This window comes from Ochotona princeps, chromosome 21 (genome assembly GCF_030435755.1).
Source record: "Ochotona princeps isolate mOchPri1 chromosome 21, mOchPri1.hap1, whole genome shotgun sequence".
NCBI lineage: Eukaryota > Metazoa > Chordata > Mammalia > Lagomorpha > Ochotonidae > Ochotona > Ochotona princeps.
Window position 1 is genome coordinate 26,217,063 of NC_080852.1, and position 25,803 is coordinate 26,242,865.

The 25,803-nt window shown below is 41.4% G+C and overlaps 1 protein-coding gene across 5 annotated transcripts in view; it reads right to left on the bottom strand.

Moving 5' to 3' along the window:
- The window catches only part of RBM6 (RNA binding motif protein 6), an 83,208-nt gene that overhangs the window by 49,366 nt on the left and 8,039 nt on the right, over window positions 1-25,803 (bottom strand). For 4 of the 5 annotated variants that reach the window (XM_004581483.4, XM_058679059.1, XM_058679060.1 and 1 more), the window contains exons 2-5: window positions 24,200-24,304; window positions 18,010-19,285; window positions 16,976-17,065; window positions 13,936-14,005 (exon numbers count right to left, since the gene is read on the bottom strand). In XM_004581483.4, the coding sequence (XP_004581540.2) occupies window positions 13,936-14,005; window positions 16,976-17,065; window positions 18,010-19,285; window positions 24,200-24,243 (1,480 nt within the window). In that variant the 5' untranslated portion in view covers window positions 24,244-24,304. Of the gene's footprint in view, window positions 1-13,935; window positions 14,006-16,975; window positions 17,066-18,009; window positions 19,303-24,199; window positions 24,305-25,803 lie in introns of those variants that run through there. The other variant, XM_012925895.2, reaches the window with a different exon arrangement.

The window sequence follows — 25,803 nt, forward strand, 5'->3', positions numbered from 1 at the left end:
AACCTTTTTCTTCCACCATCCCTTGTTGGCTACACGACTATATCTGGTAAGCTGATGTGCCTTTGTGCATATTAATGTGACTACTAAAAGTGCATGTACATATTGCAACAAGGTGGAGGAACCCACCATGGGGGAAGGGCACAGGGAGGGGTTGAGGGAAGCCCAGAGCCTATGAAACTGTGTCACAAAATGAAATATAATAAGGGCCCGGCAGTGTGGCCTAGCGGCTAAAGTCCTCGCCTTGAACGCCCCGGGATCCCATATGGGCGCCAGTTCTAGTCCCGGCAGCTCCACTTCCCATCCAGCTCCCTGCTTGTGCCCTGGGAAAGCAGTCGAGGATGGCTCAAACCTTGGGACCCTGCACCCACATGGGAGACCTGGAGGAAGTTCCTGGCTCTTGGCTTCAGATGGGCGCAGCACCAGTCGTTGCAGTCACTTGGGCAGTGAATCATCGGACAGAGAATCTTCCTTTCTGTCTCTCCTCCTCTCTGTATATCTGACTTTGTAATAAAATAAATAAATCTTAAAAAAAATGAAATGTAATAAAAAAATAATGATACTTCAAAGATCTAACTTAAAAATGGGTTCATGTTTGATATACACATTTTTTTAATCCAGGGCATCATTTTTACATACAAAATTTTAATATATTTTAGTGCAAAAATATTAAACAATCCATAAAAAAACACTTTAAAACTATACATTTTCCATGATCCTTTAAACTATTCTCACATGTTAAGTATTACAGTTAATTCATGTGTTATATTAAATTTAATTATGAATTAATGAATGTCATGATACATGCAATTCCTTATATGTTAGTAATAAAATGTGATATAAACTGAAAAAAAAAGTGCATGTGCAGCTCAGTGCAATGCCTGAATGGCTAAATCTCTGCCTTGCAACTGCTGGGATCCCATATATGCATGTCCCAGTGCTCCAATTCCCATCTAGCTCCCTGCTCATGGTCTGGGAAAGTGGTAAAAGATGGCCCAAAGCCTTGGAACTCTGCAACTGCATGGGAGACCCAAGAGGAGGCTTCTGACTGGTCAGCTCAGCTCCAGCTGCTGCGATCATCTGGGAAGTGATCTAGCAGATGGAAGATCTTTTTCTCTGTCTCTCCTCTTTATAAAATCTGAGCTGACTTTCCAATAAAAATAAAAAATAAATAGGGGAGAAAAAAAAGCATTCCTTGGGCTGGCACTATGGCTTGGCACATTAAGTCTCCACCTGTGGTGCTCGCTTCGGCAGCACATATACTAAGTCTGCAGCTGTGGTCCAAGCTTTCCATAAAAGCTCTGGTGCTGGCTGCTCCACTGTCAATCCAGTTCCCTGATAATGTGCCTGGGAAAGCAGCAGCAGATGGCTCAAGTGGAGAATGTAGGCCTGCACCCACGCAGAGACGTAGAAAGTAGTCCTGGCTCCTAGCTTTTTATCGGCCATTGTGGCTATTTGGGGAATGAATGAGAGATGGAAGATCTCTGCCTCTCTCTGTGTAACTGTCTTTCAAATTTAAAAATATATTCATATTTTAAAAGTATTCTTAACTGCACTAATTTAAATTCATAGACTTTGCAGAAAAATAAATGTTCTCTAGGCTTTTCCTAGGAAACTGAGAAGAGTACCAGACGAGGGAAGGAAAATCTATGAAGGTAACATTAAAACTTCAAACTTTCGGGCCCGGCGGCGTGGCCTAGCAGCTAAAGTCCTCGCCTTGAAAGCCCCGGGATCCCATATGGGCGCCGGTTCTAATCCCGGCAGCTCCACTTCCCATCCAGCTCCCTGCTTGTGGCCTGGGAAAGCAGTTGAGGACGGCCCAAAGCCTTGGGACCCTGCACCTGCGTGGGAGACCCGGAAGAGGTTCCTGGTCCCGGCATCGGATTGGTGCGTACCGACCCGTTGCGGCTCACTTGGGGAGTGAAACATCGGATGGAAGATCTTCCTCTCTGTCTCTCCTCCTCTCCTCCTCTCTGTATATCCGGCTTTCCAATAATAATAAAAAAATCTTTAAAAAAAAAAAAAAAGAAGAAGAAGAAACAATGTTCTTTAAAAAAAAAAAAAAAAAAAAACTTCAAACTTTCTACATTTTCATTAACCATTTGGTTGGCTATTTCCCAAAAAAGGTGTCTGTGATAAAAGTTAACCTGATGGTTAAACAACCATGTAAAGATAATAAATAAATATACATATTTCTTAATGGAGCCAGCATTGTAGCACGACATATTAGGCTGCCTACAAAGCCAGTATCCTATGAGCATTGAATCAAGTCCCCACTACTCCATTTCCCATTCAGCTCCCTGTTGATGCACCTGGGAGACCAACAGAAAATGGCCCAAATCTTTGGGTGTCTGCACTGACATGGAAGACTTGGATGAGTCTCCTAGCTCTGGCTGGCCCAGACCAGCCACTGCAGCCACGCGGAATGAACTCAAGGATTAAAAAAACTCTCTCTCTTTCTCTCACTCCCTCCCCCATTGCCCTCTACCTCTCTCAAAGAAATAAAAGGCTTTCAAAGAAATAAAGGGAAAAAGGAAAGAAAGCCCCGGTAGAACATATCCAATCCCAGGACTAACTCTTCAGTCTCCGTCCCTAGAAAAATTGACTCTGTGATGCTGACAAACATTAAGAGCACATCCTCCAAGTCAATTTTTAGTCTAAATAGGCCAAGCTTTCATAGCAATTATAATAAATATTTGTTTTGGTTAACAAGATGAACAGCTGTACCTTCAAAATAAGTTAGAAAAAATAATATAAACAAATCCAGCTAAGTTTCCTATTAGAAATTATTGGTTGACTGTTACAAAAAAGAACCCAGAGGGCTCGGCAGCGTGGCCTAGTGACTAAGGTCCTCGCCTTGATCCCATATGGCCGCTGGTTCTAATCCCGGCAGCTCCACTTCCTCTCTGTCTCTCCTCCTCTCAGTATATCTGACTTTGTAATAAAAATAAAATAAATCTTTAAAAAAAAAAAGAACCCAGAATATATACATCAACTATAAAATGTAGAAGGGAGAATCAGAACTTATGCATGGAGGGAACTATACAGTTTCTTAACTGTACTGGTATATTTGATAGATTTTAAAGGGCTTAGTTCTATAGGTTTGGTTTTGCTAATCCCATTTCTGTGGGAACGAGTTTTAGGAGAAAAGTAAATATTACCAAGTTAGCAAATGTAGCAAGCCAAATAGAATTGATCCAGTATCTGAATTCCTAGAAGACTATGTCAGACTTCTAACAGGTACTAAGTTCTACTGAAACTTCAAGTGAAGCACTGGCAGCTTTCATTAGAAAAATCAGAAAAATTAAATTTTTATATCAAACTACCACTCTGGAAGAAAAGAATTTGGACCAAGCACAATGGCCCAGTCACTAAATCCTCAACATGCAGGTGCCGGGATCCCCAACGCTCTACTTCCCTTTCAGCTCCCTGTTTGTAGCGTGGGAAAGCAGCAGATGGCTCAAAGCCTTAAGACCCTGTACCCACACAGAATACCCAAAAGAAACACCTGACTCCTGACTTTGGATTGGTTCAGCTTGAGCCGTTTCAGCCACTTGGAGTAAACCAGCAGATGGAAGATTTTTTTTGTCTCTTCTGTAAACCTGTCTTTCCAAAAAAATAATTGGCCCACATAACATTCATCCCATATAAGCACTTTCAATTTGTTTAGTTTTATTTTTAAAGACCAAAAGTAATTCCAGTGCCACTCCATCCTTAAGCTGATACTCTAGGTCTAGGATATTTGCTAGAAAACTCTAAACTTATTCAACATTCCAGATTAACTGGCAGTGATGGTGCTAAAACAATAGCATCCCTGCCCTAGGGTGAAGTCAAGACTATTACAAAGAGGCAGAAACCACCTCACAAAGCTATGTAAGTTAAAAGGGGGAACAACTTTTCTTCAAAGAATCAGTGATCTTCTTCATTTTTGTTCATTTAAAAGCAAAGAGAACAACAACAACAACAACCTGCCAAATGATTTTCAGGAGTAACGAAGCAGCTTTGCAGGTCTGCTTTGCCCTAAGCAAAAACACTTCAAGATAATGCCAGCATGGTAGAAGGCTCACCCTCAACAAAATTAGCATCAATGCTATATAATGAACTTCCCATGCAGAGAGGTGACACTAACAAAAGTTAAGTTCCAGATTAGGGACTGGGGTTCTTTTATTTATCTCCAATGCTAGCACTCAATAGTGCTTAGTCAATCCTAGGTTAATCGTAATGAGCAACACAGACAGAAACTTAGTTAAGTAAATGCACAAAAGTGCACCCAACTTTTCATGGGACCAAGCCACAATGATTCCTATACAACAGGAAGTTTAGCAGTAATGAACTTCACTACTTCTGTTACATAGTTTATCAAGCACCAGAGTTCAAACAGCTGCCTCAGTGTTACTGCTTCTCAAACATGTACCACTATTACTATTCACACTTAAGCATCTGAAAGGCAGGCACATATTTCCTCATACTAAGAACATACCTGCTTCCCCAAATAGGTCACAAGGTTATTTTCACCGTTTTTAAAGTTTTTGTTGTTTGTTGTTGTTAAGGCGGATCAGATTTACAGAGAGAATGAGAGGTAGAGAGATATTCCATCTGCTGGCTCATTCCCCACGTGGCTGCAATGGTCGGAGCTAAGCCAATCCAAACCCAGGAGCTTCTTCCGGGTCTCTCACAGGGATGCAGGTTCCCAAGGCTTTGGGTCATCCAGCAAAGTGGAGCAGCCAGGACAAGAATTGGAGCACTTACGGCATCCTGGCACTTGCAAGGTAAGGATTTAGCCATTGAGACATTGTACTAGGCCCAGTTATTTTCACTTTGGGAAGAAACATATGACCTATTTTCTCACTATCTTAGCCCTAGTGCAGAAGGCAACTCAACATGTACCATCTGTGACTCTGGGACAATTCTATAAAAATGATCATTTCTGAGCTGAAAACTGCTCAGGATAAAAGCAAATCACAATGGTCGAGCCATTTATCTAATCCAGAAATAAACAAGCATCCAGAAAAGTAAGACAAATGGCACTGTAAGACTCAAAACTTGACCAATCACAAATCTATGTATACAGGCTACCACTACGATGGGCTATATATGCAACCGACTGGGCCATTCATGCCCTGTAACAGATAATTAGTGCCCAACTGAAGTCCCAACTAGATATTAGCCAGATCTAGCCTTGGGGTCTTTTATCTGTAGTATCACAGAAAGATTTGGTCTTTGTCCTCAGTGCTTGCAGAGAACTCCTAAAATCCTTAGAATTTCCAAAGTGATATGGCTGACAGAAATAGTTGTTATTCTAATGAGCAAACTCTTGTGAGAAGAAGGCCTGATGACAAAAAAGAGCAAGCCTTGATCAGAAGTTTGAAACTCTGACACCCATTTCAAACTCTAGAAACAGGAGAGAGATCTAAGCTAACCAACAATGGACATTCATTTAATTAAATCATGCCTGCATAATGACTATCCCCACACAAAGTTGAGACAGCATTTGAGTTGATGAAATCATCCATCTGCATGTATAAGAAGGTAGTAAACTCCAATTTCATGGTTCTGATGCTGCTGCACTCAAAAACCTTCTGATCTTGTCCTACATATTTTGTCATCTGGCTGAATTCAATTGAATTGTACTGCAGGACTCCCAGGCTTTGTCCAAATTGGCTGATGGTGGAGAAACTATGTGGCCTAGTGGAAAAGATGCTAGATAAGATAACTAAACACCAGGACCCACGTGGTAGCCCAGCGGCTAAAAGTTCTCCCCTTGAATGCACCGGGATCCCATATGGGCAATAATTCTAATCCCAGCAGCCCCGCTTCCCATCCAGCTCCCTGCTTGTGGCTGGGAAAGCAGTCGAGGACATCCCAAAGGCCTGGGACCCTAAACCCGTGTGGGAGACCCGGAAGAAGCTCCTGGCTCCTGACTTTGGATTGGCTGAGCTCCAAATGTTGTGGCCCTTTGGGGAGTGGATCAACGGACGGAAGATCTTCCTCTGTCTCTTCTCCTCTCCGTATATTTGACTTTGCAATTAAAAAAAAAAAAAAAAAACAACAACAATAACAAAAAAAAACGATGACTATACCTTAAGTCCCAGACTGGAGCCCAATTGCAGCTTCTTGCTAAGATGCAACCTGGTTGACAGTAGGTGATGATTCAAATGGGTCCCTGCCTGCCACATGGAAGACCTGGATTGAGAGTCTGGCTCCCAGTTTTGAGCAGGCCCAACCTGAGCCACTACAAATGTTTGGGAAATGAACCACTAAAGGAGAGCTCTCTATATCTGCTTCTTAAATAGCTGTACTGAGCTTAGGAGACTAGAGAAGTAATTTTTGTTTTATTTTTAAATATCTATTGGAAATAAATATCCTTGGCAAAGTAGAGTCGTGGACAAACATTGTGGTACTCCAATTTAAGCCAATATTTGGAATGTCCACATTGGAAGTCCCCAAGATGGACCCTCCAACCTTCTGCTACTGTACACCCCAGGAGGCAACAAATGATGTACTTGGGTTTCTGCCACTCACATGAAATCAGGATGGCTCCTATCTTCGGCTTGGAACAGCCCTGACTATTGTGAGTATTAAGGAAATATACCAACAGACGAACATACCTCTTCATTCTGCCTTTCAAATAAATAGATAAATTTTTTAAGAAAATTGTTCCATCACGGCCAGCACCCTGGCCTAGTGGTTGAAGTCCTCGCCTTGACCACGCCAGGATCCCATATGGACGCCAGTTCTAATCCTGGCAGCTCCACTTCCCATCCAGCTCCCTGCTTGTGGCCTGCCTGGGAAAGCAGTCGAGGATGGCCCAGAACACTGGGACCCTACACCAGCATGGGAGACCCAGAAAGAAGTTCCTGGTTCCTAGCTTCAGAACGGCGCAGCACCAGCCATATGCGGCCACTTGCGGAAAGAATCATCAGATGGACAATCTTCCTCTCTGTCTTTCCCCCTCTCTGTCTATCTGACTTTGCAATAAAAATAAATCATTTTTAAAAAATTGTTCTATCAAAAAAAAAAAAGGGTGATTTTCTTTCCCTGCAGTCCCCTTTTGTTACAATGGCAGATCTCTCCCTTTCTCTCTTAGATTTCCTCAGGTCTTGCCAAAGGAGCCTTTTCCTGTCACTACAGCAGCAGTCCCCTTTCTCCCTCTCTTAAGTTAATCATGCTTTGCAAACTAAAAGAAAAGAAATTGGTTTCTCTATCTGCCTTTATGACATAGGAGGCAAGAATTTATTTCCACTGATACATCATTCCTGTGGCACTGGCATCCCATGTGGATACCAATTTGTGTCCAGCTGCTCCACTTCTAACCCAGCTCCATGTTTATGGTCTGGGAAGACAGTGGAGGATGGCCTAAATCCTTGGGTCCCTGCACCCATGTAGGAAACCTGAATGAAGCTCCTGCTCCCTTCTTTCATACTCACTCAGCTATAGCCTTTTCAGCCCTTTATACTGTGAATTGGCAGATCAAAGATCTGTACCTCCCCTTTTTCTCTCAAGCTCTGACTCTTACAAGTAAAATAAAGGAATTTTGGAAAAAAAAAAAAAACACTCAGAGTCAATATTTTTCCAAAAAGCACACAAAAACAGTTTCATGCTTCTTTCTATATGCTTCTACGTCTACCTTTATGGTTTCTATAATATTCCTTAAAAAGCACCGATTTATTTTACTTCTGTGAAACAGAGGATATCATAAACAAGCATTTTCTGATCTTTTTAACTACTGGTTACCACCAAACACTTCTTTAGTTAGTCTTTTAACCTTGTTACCTTTAAACATCTACTATGGTTACACTGTTTCTCCCAAAATTCATGCATTAGAAACAATAATGCAACAATGTTTTGAGACAGGACTTTATAAAAGACAATCAAGTCATTAGGATGTTGGCCTCAGTAAAGAATGAATGTCATGGGCCCGGCAGCGTGTCCTAGCGGCTAAAGTCCTCGCCTTCAACCCCCCAGGATCCCATATGGGTGACGGTTCTAATCTCGGCAGCTCCACTTCCCATTCAGCTCCCTGCTTGTGGCCTGGGAAAGCAGTCAAGGAGGGCCCAAAGCCCCTGGGACCCTGCACCCGCCTTGGAGACCCGGAAGAGGTTCCTGGTTCCCAGCTTTGGATCAGCGCAGCACCGGCCGCTGTGGCTCACATGGAGAGTGAATCATCGGACAGAAGACCTTCCTCTCTGTGTATCTGACTTTCCAATAAAAATAAATAAATCTTAAAAAAAAAAATGAATGCCATTTTTGCAGAAAAGGGTTCCTAATGAAAGATGACTTTAGCCTCTTTTCTCTCAAATTCACTTGTCCTTCTGCCTTCCACCACAGAGTGAACAAAGCACAAAGGCTTCACCAGATGTGAGCCCCTTCACCTAGTATTTCCTTGAACTGTGACACATTTTTTCTTTACAAATTTCCCAGTCTGTGGTATTCTTTTAGAGCAACACAAAACAGACTAAAACAATGTTTTATTGTCATCCTCTAATAATTTTATAATTACAAATGATAGCATATTTTACTGATAGTTATCTACAGTAATAAATTCTTTTATATTTTCAACTAAAGAAAACTGATAGAAGAACATCTAAATCCCTTTACAGAAACTGAATTCCTGAACATGCCAGGATCCCATATGGGCGCCAGTTCTAATCCCAGCAGCTCCACTTCCCATCCAGCTCCCTGCTTCTGGCCTGGGAAAGCAGTCGAGGACGGCCTAAAGCCTTGGGTTCCTGCACCCATGTAGGTGACCTGGAAGAACTCCTGGATCCAGGCTTTGGATTGGTGCAGCACCAGCCATTGCGGCCACTTGGGGATTGAATCATCAGACGGAAGATCTTCCTCTCTGTCTCCATTCCTCTATGTATATCTGACTTTGTAATAAAAATAAAATAAATCTTAAAAAAATCATTCAGGGGGGGCCCGGCGGCGTGGCCTAGCGGCTAAAGTCCTCGCCTTGAAAGCCCCGGGATCCCATATGGGCGCCGGTTCTGGTCCCGGCAGCTCCACTTCCCATCCAGCTCCCTGCTTGTGGCCTGGAAAAGCAGTCGAGGACGGCCCAATGCATTGGGACCCTGCACCCGCGTGGGTGACCCGGAAGAGGTTCCAGGTTCCCGGCTTCGGATCAGCACGCATCGGCCCGTTGCGGCTCACTTGGGGGAGTGAATCATTGGATGGAAGATCTTCCTCTCTGTCTCTCCTCCTCTCTGTATATCTGGCTGTAATAAAATGAATAAATCTTAAAAAAAAAAAAAAAATCATTCAGGGGGCTCGGGGCGATAGCGTAGTAGTTAATATCCTCACCTTGCACATGCCAAGATCCTATATGGGCGCCGGTTCTAATCCTGGCTGCCCCACTTTCCATCCAGCTCCCTGCTGGTGGCCTGCGAAAGCAGTTGAGGACAGCCCAGGTCCTTGGGACTCTGCACCTGGAGAGGCTCCTGGTTTCGAATAGGCGCAGCCATGGATGTTGTGGCTGTTTGGGGAGTGAAGCATCGGATGGAAGACCTTCCTCTCTGTCTCTTCTCTCTGTATGTCTGCCTTTCCAATACACATAAATAAAATCTTAAAAAAAAATCATTTGAGGCAAATCCTGGTCTACACCACACAGTTTCCTAAGGCTTTATTTAGTCATCTTTGCGAGAATATTCAATAGATTTTGCAGAAATTGAAAAAAATTATGTGCAAATATATACCTCCTCAAGGGATAGAATTCATACATATCTAAAGTATTACAAGATCAGCTCTTCACTAAATCCACTGAAAGGATGAATTCTACCCTACTAACCCCCTCTTATGAGCAACATCCATCCAATCTGCATGGTCTCAAAAGGTTATCTTCCAGCCTAAAAAATGATCACCTTTCCACTAAAATCAGACTTTTCTTGAAAAGTAAACATTAAGGTTCTGAGAACATCTGAGTATTCCAAAATACATTCTTCAGCAGGTATATAAGGTCTAAACCAAGCTGCTATGAAACCTTAGTTAGCTTTCAATGCTCTTGACCTGAGAGATTACAATTCCGGACATGTGTATTGGATACTTACTCTTTCCATGCACAACGAAACCTGCTAGGGAAATGGCAAGCAGCAAGGTTCTGCTGTCCCAGATCTAACACACTAGTGAGAAGAAAACTATGTACAAGCTACTGATTCAAAGTATCAGGGTGGGGCCCTGCACAATAGCCTAGTGGCTACAGTCCTCACCTTGAATGCGCCACGATCCCATATGGGCGCCACGATCCCATATGGGCGCCAGTTCTAATCCCGGCAGCCCTTCTTCCCTTCCAGCTCCCTGCTTGTGGCCTGGGAAAGCAGTCGAGGACGGCCCAAAGCCGTGCGACCCTGTACCCGAGTGGAGACCCGGAAGAGCTCCTGGCTCCTGGATTCAGAATGCCTTAACTCAAGCCATTGTGGCCACTTGGGGACTGAACCATTGGACAAAGGATGGTCCTCTCTGTCTCTCCTCCTTCTCTCTGTATATCTGCCTTTCCAATAGAGATAAATAAGTCTTTTTAAATACAAATAAATAAATGAAAATAAAAAACAAAGTATTGGGCCTGGTGCGGTGGCCTAGCGGCTAAAGTCCTCGCCTTGAACGCCCCGGGATCCCATATGGGCGCCGGTTTTAATCCCAGCTGCCCTGCTTCCCATCCAGCTCCCTGCTTGTGGCCTGGGAAAGCTATCGAGGACAGCCCAAAGGCTGAGGACCCTCCGCCTGCCTGGGGGACCCGGAAGAAGTTCCTGGCTCCTGGCTTCAGATCAGTGCAGCACCGGCTGTTGTGGTCACTTGGGGAGTGAATCATCGGAGGGAAGATATTTTTCTCTGTCTCTCCTCCTCTCTGTATATCTGACTTTGTAATAAAAAATAAATAAATCTTAAAAAAAAATGATGCCTAATAAGAATAAAACAAATCTTTAAATAAAAAGTATCAGGGTGATAGATACTATTATCAACAAACAAGTATAAGATAAAAAATGACCAAGGAGTGGTTTTTCAATTGGAAGGCAGTTAAAGAGAGGTAAAAATGAGGTCACGAATTAAATCTTAGAAGATGAGGATGAGAAAAAGCAGGGCAAAGGCCCTATCACAAATAGGAGCTTGAACTGATGAAAGACTAGAGAAAAGAGCTCAGTGTGACTACAACATAATCCTGGAGGCCAGTACATACAAAAGGGCTCAAACTGCAAAGGGCTAGCTCATGCAGGGCTCTGTAGCTTAGAATAAAGTGTTGGGAATTTCTTCCCAGTAAGATTGGGGTCATAAGGTGGCTTTAGGCATTGCTCCAATATTCTCTGAAGTTCATTCTACTTACTACAGAAATATAACATGGATCTGGTAATAAGATCATTTTAGTATAAATGAAATCATTCCCAGGCCACATAAAACATACTTTCATATACAAATGCCAAAGAATACTGCATTACTGAAAAGTGCTATTTTTAACGACAGTTCTGATTCACTTCATATGAGTATCAATGTCTCTGGTCTGCCAAAAGCTAACAAAGCCCTCAAATTTAAGAAGCTCCTTATTGAACATTACACAGTAATACAATTATTGCTCTGCAAACAAACCTATTTTAAATGGAAACTATCTAAGAAATTATAGTAGCTGAACTGCTGCTATTTAAACATTAACACAGCACATTTCCTAAATGTATCAATAGTTAACAAAAGCATAGTTAATGAAATAAGAATGAAACTACGGTTATTACTCTGTCAGTTAAAAAACATCTATGGCCAGTAAATTCTACCTTCAGGTCACAGAGAATCATGTATGAGAGGCATGAAAAAATAGTTAACAACCAATAAAAAGGAAGTATACAACAACGTAACTCCTCTTAGTCACGTGTCCACAAATTCAGGATTGATGTTTTTAAAATAAACCGACAACAACAACAAAAACAACTAGCTTCCTAAGAAATAACATTCCTGAATTTGTTCTTAAATTACAAAAAAATTGTTTCTTGATAAGCTTATTTAACAGAATCCATTTAATGACATTATCTAGTTAATGAAAAACCTGTTTAAAAGCAAACTATGTCCTCAAAAATGTTGCTCTTAACTTGAACATTTTTTAACTAGATTACTGATATTCAAAATCCTGTAAAAAACAGTAACGCTCTATTTTTTCCAATTTAAAGTGTTCAAAAATAAGTTTACCTTTATTTTTTTAAGGGGAAGGTGTTTGTCCCAGTAGCTAAGATGTCAGCTGGCATGCTACAGCTCATTATCTGCATTCTTGGGTTCTCTGCCTACGTTCCTGACTCCAGCTTCCTATAATACAAACCCCAGGAGGTAGCAGTGATGGCAAGAGTGATTGGGCATTTTCAGTTGCCGGCTTAAGTTCTGGCCCAGTCCTAGCTGTTGCAGTCATGTGGGATCCCAAGTGGAGGGGAGCACTCTCTTTCTCTCTCAAATAATAAAATTTTCAAAAGACCATCTTTATTTTTAAACCATTTCATATGCTTGACTTTTTTTAAGATTTATTTTTTAATGTTTATTGGAAAGGCAGATATACAGAGAGAAGGAGAGACAGAGAGGAAGATCTTCTGTCCGAAGATTCATTCCCCAAGTGGCCACAACAGCCGGAGCTGAGCCAATCCGAAACCAGGAGCCTCCTTCAGGTCTCGCATGTGGGTGCAGGGTCTCAAAGCCTCCGGCGGTCCTCAACCGCTTTCCCAGGCCACCAGCAGGGAGCCGGATGGGAAGCAGAGTCGCCGGGATCAGAACCGGGATCAGAACTGGCACCCATATGGGATCCTGGCATGTTTAAGCTGAGGACCTCAGCCGCTAGGCCAGAGCGCCAGGCCCTCTATGTTTTACTTCTAAGCACTTATTAAAACTTTCAGCACTTGGCATTTCACTCCTAATTAACTTTTTAGACAGCAGTTAAAAAACTAATCAAATTTGGTGCTCAGAATCTTAGAATGAAACTATATAAAATGGACTTGTGAGGCCCGGCACTGTAGACTAGTGACTAAAGTCCTCGCCTTGCATGCGCTGGTATCCCATATGAGTGCCAGTTCTAATCCCTGCAGCCTAGCTTCCCATCCAGCTGCCTGCTTGTGGCCTGGGAAAGCAGTCGAGGACGGCCCAAAGCCTTGGGACCCTGCATGCACATGGAAGACCCAGAAGAGGCTCCAGCTGCTGCGGCCACTTGGGGAGTGAATCAATGGAAGGAAAATCAACCTCTCTTTCTTCCTCTCTGTATATCTGATTCTGCAATAAAAATAAAACAAATCTTAAAAAAAAATAATAATAAAATGGACATGTAGTTTAATTTGTACTGAACTGTGGAATGCACTGTGAACTGTAAACACAAAGTATCAATAAAACTTACAGACTGAAAAAAAGAGACACTGGGAAGATAATTGAAAATGTTTAATTTCAGTTGAGACCACAGAACACAGGTCAAAGACAAAGCCCTTCTGGATTTGACGTATACATGAATATCAACAAAATAGCTGTCAGAAGACTAATTCTAAAAGCAAGACTGAAAATTCAAGAAGCCACTAATTAATACAAATTCTCTGAAAAATATTAAATTTCACTTTCAAACAATGAAATGTCAAGTTTTACATACAGAAGCTTATTAAATCCTACTAAGCTGAAATATAATTATTCCACCATCAAAACATAAATAGCAAGTCTAGTTATATAATAATATAAAGTATATTCAGGAATAAATGCTCCAACACTCACTTTACATCTCAAGGGGACTCAGAAGAACTGGAACATGCATCCTCATTGCCCATGTGTGGACAAACATCCACAAAGAGACACAGCTAAAACTAAGGCTGGTTGGTACTGGAAGGCACCAACAGGAGGTTTCTGGAAATCTTAATTGTGATTTCATAAAAACAATTTTGAGTAGCATATGACGTAGAAATCTGACAGACTTTTCCTAAACCAACACCACATACATATGAAGAAACTCACCTGTGTTACACTCCTTCAACTGCAACTCCTTTACAGGTTTGCCATCTGGAGTCCGAAAAGCATTAAGAATCTGCAAGAATATAGTATTTACACTAATCACTCAAAGCATATTCAAGCACCAATTATCCTTTCTCTACCAGTTTTTATTCTATAAAACCCAAAGTTATATTTATTTCATAAGGGCAAACCTAAGCCATGCACAGTTTAAGTGCTCAAAAACATTGGAACTTAACCATAAGAAACATTCTCAAGTTTGTAAGAAAGACATAAGAGCCTAACTTTTTTTTTTAACTTGAGGCCAACATGGTAGCAAAGCATAATAAGCCTCCTCCAGTAGTGCTAATATCCCATATGGTTGCCAGTTCAGCTCCTGGCTGCTCCCTTTTTGACATGGCCTGGAAAAGCAGTGAACGATGCCCAAAGTCCTTGTGCCCCTATATCCATATGGGAAACCTGGAAGAGGCTGCTGGCTCTCAAGTTGGATTAGCCCAGCTATGACCATTCAAACACTTGGGGAATGAACCAAAGATGGAAGAGTTCTTTCTCTGTAACTCTGACTCTCTAGTAAAAAACTAAATCTTTATACAAAAATAAAACAAGGGCCTGGCACAGTGGCCTAGCGGTTAAAGTCCTCGCCTTGAATGCACCAGGATCCCAATGTGAGCGCCGGTTCTAACCCCGGCAGCTCCACTTCCCACCCAGCTCCCTGCTTCTGGCCTGGGAAAGCAGTCGAGGACAGCCCAAAGCTTGCGACCCTGCACCCGTGTAGGAGACCTAGAAGTTGTTCCTGGCTCCTGGCTTTGGATCGGCTCAGCACCAGCCATTCCAGTCATTTGGGGAGTGAACCATCAGATGGAAGATCTTTCTCTCTGTCTCTCCTCCTCTCTGTATATGTAACTTTGTAATATGAATAAATAAATCTTAAAAAAAAAAAAGATACAAGCCTTTATTTAAAAATTTTATATTAAAGGCAAAGTGACAGAAAAAGGGAAAGATAAAGATCGTCCATCCTCTGGTTCACAGCCAAATGACTGCAACAGTCAGTCAAGGCTGGAAGCCAAGAACTCCATCCTAGTTTGTCTCTGGAAGTCAGGTGCCCAAGCACTTGGGCCATCTGCTGCTGCCTTCTCAAACATATTTAGCAGGAAGCTGATCAGAAGCAAAGAAGCTAGACAAGGGAAGCCAATATCACAAGCAGAAGCATTAGATACACCACAATGCTGACTCCAGAAGAAGGCATCTGGTGCACGCAGCAGTTAAGACACTGCTCGACAAGCACACCCACAGTCTAGTCCCAGTTTCAGCTATTCTACTTTTTCTTTTAATTTGCATATTTCATGTTGAATTTATTCCCAAGTTGTAAGTTTTTGCTTCTTCAGTGTCTTCTGGAATATCTCTTTCTTCTTATTCAAAAGTCTATCAATTGAGTATTTAAAATATTTATTTGAAAGCGTTACAAGGAAGGAGAGGTCTTCCATCTGCTGGTTCACTTCCCAAATGGCCACAATGACCAGGGTAGGACCAGTCCAAAGCCAGGAGTTTCACTGTCACCCTTGTGAATGACAGTGACTCACGTACTTAGGCCATCTTCCGTTATTTTCCCAGGTATATCAGCAGGGAGCTGAATCCAAAATGGAACACCCAGGATTTTAACGGGCACCCAAATGGGATGTTGGCATTGCAGATGGCAACTTAACATGCCACACCACTACAGCAAACCCTAATGTACGACAATTACAATAACTCCTTTGACAAAATTGCCTGTCCTCACCCTGAAAGCATCAGCATCCTATGTAAGCACCAGTTCATGTCCCAGCTGCTCCACTTCCCATCTGGCTCTCTGTTTATGACCTGAGAAAGCAGCAGCAGAAGATGGCCCAACACCTTGGGCACCTGGACCAGCACGAGAGACCCAGAAGCAGCTCCTGATTCGCACAGCCCCAGCCATTGTGGCCATTTGGGAACTGAATTAGCGGGAAGAAGATTTTTCTCTGTCTCTTTTCTCTATAATCTGCCTTTCCAATAAAAATAAATTAAATCTAAAAAAAAATTCAGCCCTTGGGCCTGGCAGCGTGGCCTAGCGGCTAAAGTCCTCACCTTGAACACCCCAGGACCCCATATGGGCGCCGGTTCTAATCCCAGCAGCTCCACTTCCCATTCAGCTCCCTGCTTGTGGCCTGGGAAAGCAGTCGAGGAGGGCCCAAAGCCTTGGGACCCTGCACCCGCGTGGGAGACCTGGAAGAGGTTCCAGGTTCCCATCTTCAGATAGATACAGCACCGGCCGTTGTGCTCACTTGGGGAGTGAATCCTCGGACGAAAGATCTTCCTCTCTGTCTCTCCTCTCTCTGTATATCTGACTTTGTAATAAAAATAAATAAATCTTTAAAAAAAAAAATTCAGCCTGGGCCCGGCAGCGTGGCCTAGCAGCTGGGGTCCTCGCCTTGAATGCCCCAGGATCCCATATGGGCGCCGGTTGTGATCCCGGCGGCTCCACTTCCCATCCACCTCCCTGCTTGTGGCCTGGGAGGGCAGGCGAAGACGGCCCAGGGCCTTGGGACCCTGCGCCCGCATGGGAAACCTGGAAGAAGTTCCTGGTTCCCGGCTTCGGATCGGCACAGCACCGGCCGTTGCGCTCACTTGGGGAGTGGGTCATCGGACGGAGGATCTTCCTCTCTGTCTCTCCTCCTCTCTGTATATCTGACTTTGTAATAAAATAAATAAATCTTTAAAAAAAAAATTCAGCCCAAATACATTTAGGTTAAGATGATACTCTAAACTTGTTCTTCAGTTTTCTTCAGAGCATGTTTACTGTCTAATATTGTTATGTGTTTTTTTGCTTACCTTTGTATTTATCTATGAGGCTTCGCAATATTTACTGCTTTATCACTGAGTGCCCATAATACTGCCTGGCACACAATACAAACAGGTTTAGTCGGAAAATCTAAAAGTCTCCAAATTTGATATGGGTTTTACCTAAAGCTTTTTTAGAAATTTTAACAGAAAGCAGAAGCCAAAGTGAGAATGTGCAATGGCATCTTACCTCTTCTTTTGTGGCATTTTCAGGCACCCCATTTAATCGAATTAGCTTGCTGGGTTTCTCCTCACTCGAGCCCATCCTATAATCTTGGTCCTTGAATTCAGAATGAAAAAGTATTTCACAAATATATTTCAGTGTGCAAAATAAACTTTAACATAAAAACGTAGATACTCAGGATCAAAAATGAAAATAACTTGCAACAATAAAGAGATAAAAAAATTAAAATTCTTTACTGTCCTAAATTCTGAAATTTAGTTTCAAATCATAGAATGTAAGTGTGCTAATTTCAAAGCTCCCTAAGTACATATTGAAATTGCAAGGCAGAACATTAACATAAACATTGAAAAATCTTTTATAACCACACACACAAAAAGCCTTAACATGTTCCTAAAACAATAATTTTGTTTTCCTGAAACAGAAAATAAGCAAAATAAAAATTCAAATTTGCCAAAGATGCTTTCTATAACCAAATTTTAGAACAATCAAAAACATGATCTGAGTCTAAAGCATACACCATCATTCAGAAAAATTTGCGTTTTTTTCATACTTATAAGGAGTACGAGTCCAACTAATTTCTCCTATTTCAAAAGTTATCTCCTCTCTGTATACCTGCCTTTACAATAAAAATAAATAAATCTTTAAAAAAATTTTAAAATAAAGAACAGAATAAAAAGCTTAAGAAACATTAAAGGGAATTAATTAACTGCAAAGAGATATTCACAGCAGTTATGTCACCCCATGTAAGAGAAAGACTAATGAGTATGAGTTGTAAGAATCAGCTCCAAAAGACAGATCCTTTCAAACTAAATTATCACAGGGCATTTATATCAGCAGCATAAAGAAAATCTAGGCATAAACAGACATAAAAAATATCTCAGCTGAGGAGCCTTTTTTTTGAAACATTTACATTCCTAATTTCTACTTCTGAATACAAATCTTGCAAGGGAAGAGTCAGAACTGAGTATCTTGGACTGTACCCTACATTCTCTAAGAAAGCCTTGTGAAACAGCAAAAAGCAATCTATTCCATCAACATACCTGAAGGTCCCGTTGGGCATCTCGGGCAGATCTGCCCTCTAGAAAAGACTTGCTCTGGCCATAGCTAAACATCTGGTTTCCTGGCAGCCTATGATCCACATCACGGTATTCCATGCTTCGGTAATCAGTGTCTTGCCGGCCGAGAAAGTCCAGACCACCTTCTTTAAACAGACCAGCATCTGAATTCTGTTGTTCACCTCCAGAAAGCTGTGACTTTTCTTGATCTTGAATTGGAGTTTTGCTGTTTTGAAAGTCTGATGGAGATTCACGTTCAAAAGCTATACCTTGTGTTTCTCCTTCCCGCGTTTCTGAATGCTCAAATTCTCCCTTCTGAATGCCAAAAGTAGGCCTTTCTACTGTATGGTCATGTGTGGATTCTTCTCTCTTGTTCACATTCATATCAGAATTTTCTCTACCTTGTGTAGAGGGCTGAACGTAATCCAAAATATTTGGATCCCCAAGGGGCCTCTCTCTATCTTTAAATTCCACACAAGGTCCCACCTCTCTGCCCCTGAAATCCTGATCACTCCTGGAACGGTGTCTGCCTCTGAAATCTGAATGTGGTGTGTCCCTGTCCCTAAAGTCTAGATCAGTAGTACCTGAACCTCGGCCTCTAAAGTCCATCTGTGTCCCATCTTTGTCCCTGAAGTCCAAATCAGATACATCTCTATTCCTAAAGTCAGAACGAGACTGATCTCGGGGCCTGAAATCCAAATCTGATAGATCTCTTCCCCGAAAATCTGCATGGGTCCCATCCCGACCTCTAAAATCTAAATCATAAGTGCCCCGAGCCCTGAAGTCTGATGGGGGAGGATTCCTCCCTCTGAAGTCGACAGCATGAGCATCTCTGTCTCTATAGTTCATATGAGGTGGTTCCCTACCCCTGTAATCCATAGAAGTACCATCTCCTCCCCTATAATCCATTGGTGGTCCTTCTCTATCCCGAAAATCCCCAGAATGCATGTCCCTTCCCCTGAAATCCAACTGTGATGAATCTCTGCTTTGGAAATCGGAAGATGAAAAATCTCCCCCCCTGAAATCATGTCCAGGTCCCTCTCCTCCTCGATAGTCACCATGCGGTCCATCTCTAGCTCCATAGCTGAAAGAATGCTCCTCTACATTTGCAAAAGGAGGCCCAGAGTGCCCCTGGAAATCAAAGGGAAGTGAATCTCTGCCAGGACAGTTGCCAGAGTGTCTCTCTTGAGCATGACTCTTAAGGGGAGGAGGAGGATAATCCCTGTTCCACCCGGGAGCAAACCTTTCTTCTTGGCTCCCACTGTAGAAACAAAGACAGTGTTATTTATATTGTCCAGAGAGTTTGATATCTACACACCAGCATATTCTTCTCTAATCACAGCACATTCTTCTGCAAACATTTTTTTTTTTTTTTTGGCAGAGTTCTGTAACAAGGTCCTAGATCTGCAGAAAACAGCAAAGTTTTGCTATTTTAAGACGAAGTGGCGGAGTAAACTTTTATGCTCCCATTTCAGAACACGAGGAAATTCAACACAAGGTTTTCAACATGACTGCTGCAGAAAAAGCTTTCACCCAGTCCTGCAACAGGGAAAATCCGCAATACCAGATAAGCTAACAATGGTGACATGCTACAAAATTTCCATTTTCCTACAGCCAGGGAACTTAGAATTCCAAGGTCAAAATGATGATACCTATATATCAGAAAAATTAATGCACTATAAATTTCTTACAGTAAGTTTCAAGAGTTCTTTCTCATGGCTGCATTCATAGTAACATTTCAAAATATATTATTACAGCTACAATAAGAACACCACCAATCAAAAAGAATGCAGGCCCAAAAGGAAGAAACACTGGTTGTAAATCACCAGTAGGAGCACAGCAGTGCTCATCACTGGGTATCCGCTCTGGCTGCATATAAATTCCAGTTCCACAGTGACAATGCCTGGAGGTGCTCTCACTTGGATGCTATCACTATAGCCACCCCAGGGCCTGTGAGAAGGCAGCAATAACCATGCCTCAAAGCATGTCTCAGCTGAGCAACAGTGTCCAAGAGCCCAATGGTGACAGCCCTGAGAGCACATCTCGAGGAAGAAGCTAATACTCCAGATTCCAGTGCCTCATGCTGATTTTTCATGCCATAAAATGTATTTTGAAATAGGCACAATGTTAATTCACATTTTCAGTTTACAGAAGTTGAAATAAAGGAAAGCTGGCCCAGTCTTTGATACTACCCAACTTCTTCCCTTAGCCTAACCTCCAGAGTATTTTGCTTATTTTTGGTTTGGGTCAAAGGCAAGCGAATTTAAGAAGTCAATTAAGGTACATGAAATCCTAGGTAGCAATATATGAAAAAGGAAAACATGAAATGATCTGAAGGTTATTTGCTGTTTAGTAGTCAAAAAAACAACGAGATCTCAAGAGCCACTCATTTTTTTCCTCCCAGAACTGAAGAGGTTCTATTAAAGATTCCTCCGACTTCAGACTATACTATAATAAAATACAAAATACAGGCAACTCCAGGTCACTCAGCTGAGGAGAAAAGTTACAATGCCAAATCCTTTCTTAAAGTAACAGGAATTTAGCATCATTAACCTAAACACTAGAATGACGTACATTTAATTAATTTTTCAGAACATGATGACTTCCAGTTGATTCTATTAACATCAGTTCATGTCTATGTGGTTCAGCATAAAAGTAAGTTTAAATGTATGTCATAGGGGCCAGGGGTGTGGCACAGCAAATTAAGCCGCAGCCTGTGATGCCAACATTCTATAAAGGCACTAAAGGGCACTAGCTCAAGCACCAGTTACTCCACTTCAGATCCAGCTCTCCACTAATAAGTCAGGGAAAAAGCAGAAGGCACCGTGAACACCTGGTTCCTGACACCCAGATGGGAGAACTAGATGTGGGCCCAGCTCTGATCACTGCAGCAATTATCTGGGGAGTAAATCAGCAACGGAAGATCTCTCGCTCTCTTTCTGATAATATATATATAAATTTTTTTAAATAAGTAAAAAAAATACCTCATAAGTATAATCTAACATCAAAAATAAGATGTTATCACTATATTATCTCTCATACTTAAAATCATTCTAACCCTACTAGTCAGCTTATAAGAAGACTAACCTCTTCAGACATTCTGGATTGAGGGCAGAAGTATCTATGTTTTCTAATTAAATCTCATCTAACATTCTCTCTAAATACTGCCCTAATTATCTCATCCTCCCAATTAAGAGGAAATGGAACTAGAGTAACCTACCATACAAGAGTTCTGAATAGTTTAACAGAGACAAATCAAGAAACAAATTTATTTAGTATAAAACAACAATGGTTATGAAAATAATTTTAAACTAAATAAGGACCAATTCAAGAAGATGTTCAAAGGAGCTATAATGTCCTTTTCCTACTAATTTACCTCTTTACAGTCCAAATTAGTTCCCAAAGAAAGGAATGCTGTGTAAGACATATCTCCCTTTTGGTCAAGCATCTTAAGAAACTGCACATAATAACTGATATTAAACTAAAACTAAGGTAGGAAAATATAACTTTAAATAAATTTGAATGGTTCAATGAAAAATGTTCTGATAATATCAAGAAACATAGCAGAGGAAGCATACTTTTATTTATCTAACATTTGTGAATATTTAAATCAATTATCTTAAATTGATTCTATAAGAAACAATCTTACACACCAAATAATTACCCTAAACAAAAACAACAAAACATGGGTTACAATATAACTATTTTTAAATGTTTAAAAAGCACAAGTCCACTGATCTAGAGTTGACAAACTGTAGCTATTTTATGGGTTCTATAGTTTCACAACTATTCAACTCTGTCATTGTACCATGAATATAACCACAGTCAGTTTGTAAATAATGAGCATGAATGTCTCCTAATAAAACAGGCTGCAAGCTACAGTTTACTGAACACTAAGTCAAACTTTATTTGGAAAACTTTTATATTTTAAAATATCATCACTTTAATTAAAACTACAGAGCAGAAAATAAAATTCATTTAGCATTTATGAAATAAAACTTTTACTAAACATTATATAAGTGTTCTAAACTCAGTTCTTTAATTAAATTTCCACTGCAATCTTAACCTTCAGAATAATGAATAAAAACATATACTGCATAAAATATTGCAGACGATTCAAACGAAATTTACCGGTTACTGCAGTTTCAATAGGAATACAAATACTTTACATGCATAAGTTTAAAGATCAAATTTCTCTGCCATATACCAATTTACAACATAAAAATCACGTCTATACAGCATTTTATAAATCATGCATACAATTTCAAAGGTTTTTTTTTTGCAAGTATCACAATGTTTACTGATAGATACAAGTATATAAAACCAGGGCATGAATATGACTGGATAAATTAAGTAGGCTTAATTTCAATACCACAACAAGAGGGACCAATTCAAATTCTCATTATTTGTTTCACACCCACAAAAACCAATTCAAGGGCATTTATGATCTCTCAAAACTGATCAGTTTTGTGCAAGCAAACCATGTTTCTTTTTAAAAAGACTTGTGCACTTGCTCAGGTTCAAGGATACTAAAATCTAGCACATTAAGCCCATGACTAGAGATAGAAACACAGGTAATATACAATGACGGCAACAACCATTAATTCCAAAGCTTTAAAACTAATGTCAACAGTGTGCTCTATATTATCTATTAAAAAAAACTATAAGCCAAAAAAAAAAAAAAATTCATTCCTAGAGAAAGGCTACCAACTCCTCCAATCTGCTTTGTCTCCTATAACCATTAAAACTAAAACGGAGCTTGGAAAATGGCATCAATGAGCTATTGGCAAGGCACAGCTCTAGAGTCTAGATAAAAATTAGGAAATTAATGGAATTTTTTAAAGATTTACTTATTTTTATTGGAAAGTCAGACATACAGAGAGGAGGAGAGACAGAGAGGAAGATCTTTTTATCCACTGGTTCACCTCCTAGGTGGCCACAAAGGCCAGAGATGAGCCAGTCCGAAGCCAGCAGCCAGGAGCTTCCTCTGGACCTTCCACGTGGCTACAGGGTCCCAAGGCTTTGGGCCGTCATTGACTGCTTTCCCTGGCCACAAGCAGGGAGCTGGATGAGAAGCAGTGCCATCGGGACATGAAACGGTGCCCATATGGGATCCCGGCACATGAAAAGTGAGAACTTTAGCCACTAGGCTACCATGCCAGGCCCAAATAATGGAATTTTTATAAATGTTTATGTACATGTTGCTAGCTTTCCTTAACAAACAAGTATTAATCATTTGGCTCAAAACCATAAATAAAAGATTTAAGGATATTTTTAATATTTAAAAAATGTTACTGAAGTGGACCAGTGTTGCAGCACCATGGAGTTTAGGCTGCCAGAATCCTACACTGGAGTGCGAGTGTGCATCCCAGCTCGTCCTCTTCACTCCAATCCCTGCTAGGGTGCCTTGAGCAGGGTCCCAGAGCTTTGCTCCTTGCCATCTGTGGGAGAGACCAGTGGGAGACCAGGATGGAGTTCCTAGCTCCTGGCTTCAGCCTGGCTACTGGGAACATTTGGGATTAAATTAAGTGGAAAGATCTTTAAGTCTCTTTCATCTTCTGTCACTCTATCTTACAAATAAATAAATCTTTACTTGTTTTAATTACATATTTTATTTACATAAAGGTCTAACTTTTAAAGAAACAATATTTTAAGAAAGAAAACTCTTAGCATTATGGGTACTCAGTCCCTCAAGTATATAAGAAACGCAGAGGGGCCAGTATTGTGGTGTACAGGGTAAGGGCACCACTTGCAGCACCAGCATCCAATATGGGAACAAGTTTGAATCCCAGTTGCTTGATTTTATATGCAGTTTCATGTTAAGGCTCCTGGAAAGCAATGCAAGATGGCTCAGTACTTGGGACCCTGCCACTCCCAAAGGAGAACCAAGTGAAGCGCCTGGTTTCTGCCTGGCCCATTTCAGCCACCACAGCCATATGAGAATGGAAGATCTGTTTCTGCCTACCTATCTCCGTAGTTCTGCACTTCAAATACATAAATAAATAAATAAATACTTTTTAAAAGAAAAGAAACATTTTAAACAACCTCTAATTTTAAAAATCAGTTATTTTTACACACAAATACACACACAATTTCCTGTAATAGAAAGTCAAAACATCATATCATATTACCACTAAAATATTAACAATATCAACATTAAAATTGCAAGACTTACCGAAAAGGTCCTGTTCTGTTAGAAGGACGAGAATCCCCCCACATTTCTTTCTATGTCAAAAGGGTCCCAGTATTAGATCTTTTTTCTACTCAACTCGGGCTAAACCTGTAAAAAACAAAGAAAAAATAGGTTTTTTTTAGTATTTTCTATAAAAAAAATTTATTTTTATTGCAAAATCAGATATACAGGAAGGAAGAGAGACAGAGAAAAAGATCTTCCATTGGATGATTCACTCTGCAAAAGACCCCAATGGTCGCAACGGCTGGTGTTGCGCCGATCCGAAGCTGAGAGTCAGAAACTTCCTCCAGGTCTCCCATGTGGGTGCAGGGTCCCAAGGCTTTGGACCATCCTCTACTGCTTTCCCAGGCCACAAGAAGGGAGCTGGATGGGAAGCGGGGGCTGCTGGGGTTAAAACTTTCGCCCATATGGGACCCCGGTGCTTTATATGCGAGGACTTTAGCCACTAGGTCACCAAGCCGGGCCCCAAATAAATAAATCATTAAAAAAATTGTTGAAAGGCTGGGGCCTAGTGCAATGGTGTAGTGGTTTAAGTCCTGGCCTTGGGCCCGGTGCAGTGGCCTAGCAGCTAAAGTCCTTACCTTCAATGACCCAGGATCCCAATATGAGCGCCGGTTCTAATCCTGCCAGCTCCACTTCCCATTCAGCTCCCTGTTACTGGCCTGGGAAAGCAGTGGAGGACAGCCCAAAGCCTGGGAACCTGCACCCATGTGGGAGACCTGGAGGAAGTTCCTGGCTCCTGGCTTTGGATCTGCACAGCACCAAACGATGTGGTCACTTGGGGAGTGAATCAACAGAAGGAAGATCTTTTTCTCTGTCTCTCCTCCTCTCTGTATGTCTGACTTTCCAATAAAAATAAATACATCTGGGGCCCGGCCGCATGTCCTAGCGGCTAAAGTCCTCGCCTTGAACCCATAGGAGCCCATATGGGCACCGGTTCTAATCCCAGCAGCTCCACTTCCCATCCAGCTCCCTGCTGGTGGCCTGGGAAAGCAGTTGAGGATGGCCCAAAGCCTTGGGACCCTGCACCTGAATGATACCCGGAGAAGGTTCCTCGCTCCTGGCTTTGGATTGGTGCAGCACCGGCCATTTTGGTCACTTGGGGAGTGAATCATCGGATGGAAGATCTTCCTCTCTGTCTCTCCTCCTCTCTGTAAATCTGTCTTTCCAATAAAATAAATAAATCTTTTTTTAAAAAAATTTTAAATCAACAAGTCTGAGCTAATGGCCCAGAGCTATATTTGATAAACATAACTGCAACTGTGAGATGAATCAAATGCCAAAGTTTATCAGACTTAGTAAAAAGCTTTAGTCAATATACAAACAGAACAGAGACCATGAAGAGTCAGAATCTACAAAGGATGGACTAACTGGTGGCACAACAGGTTAAGCCATCACTTGCAACACTGTTATCCCACACTGGACTGCCAGTTCAAGTCCCAACTCTGCTTCTGATCTAGCGTCTGCTAATGTTCTTGGAAGACATCAGAATTTGATAGCAGTAACTCCATGCTGAACATTGGTCAGCTGATCTGAGAAAAGATAAACATCATATTAGACTAGAGATTTAACTCACAAGTATACTT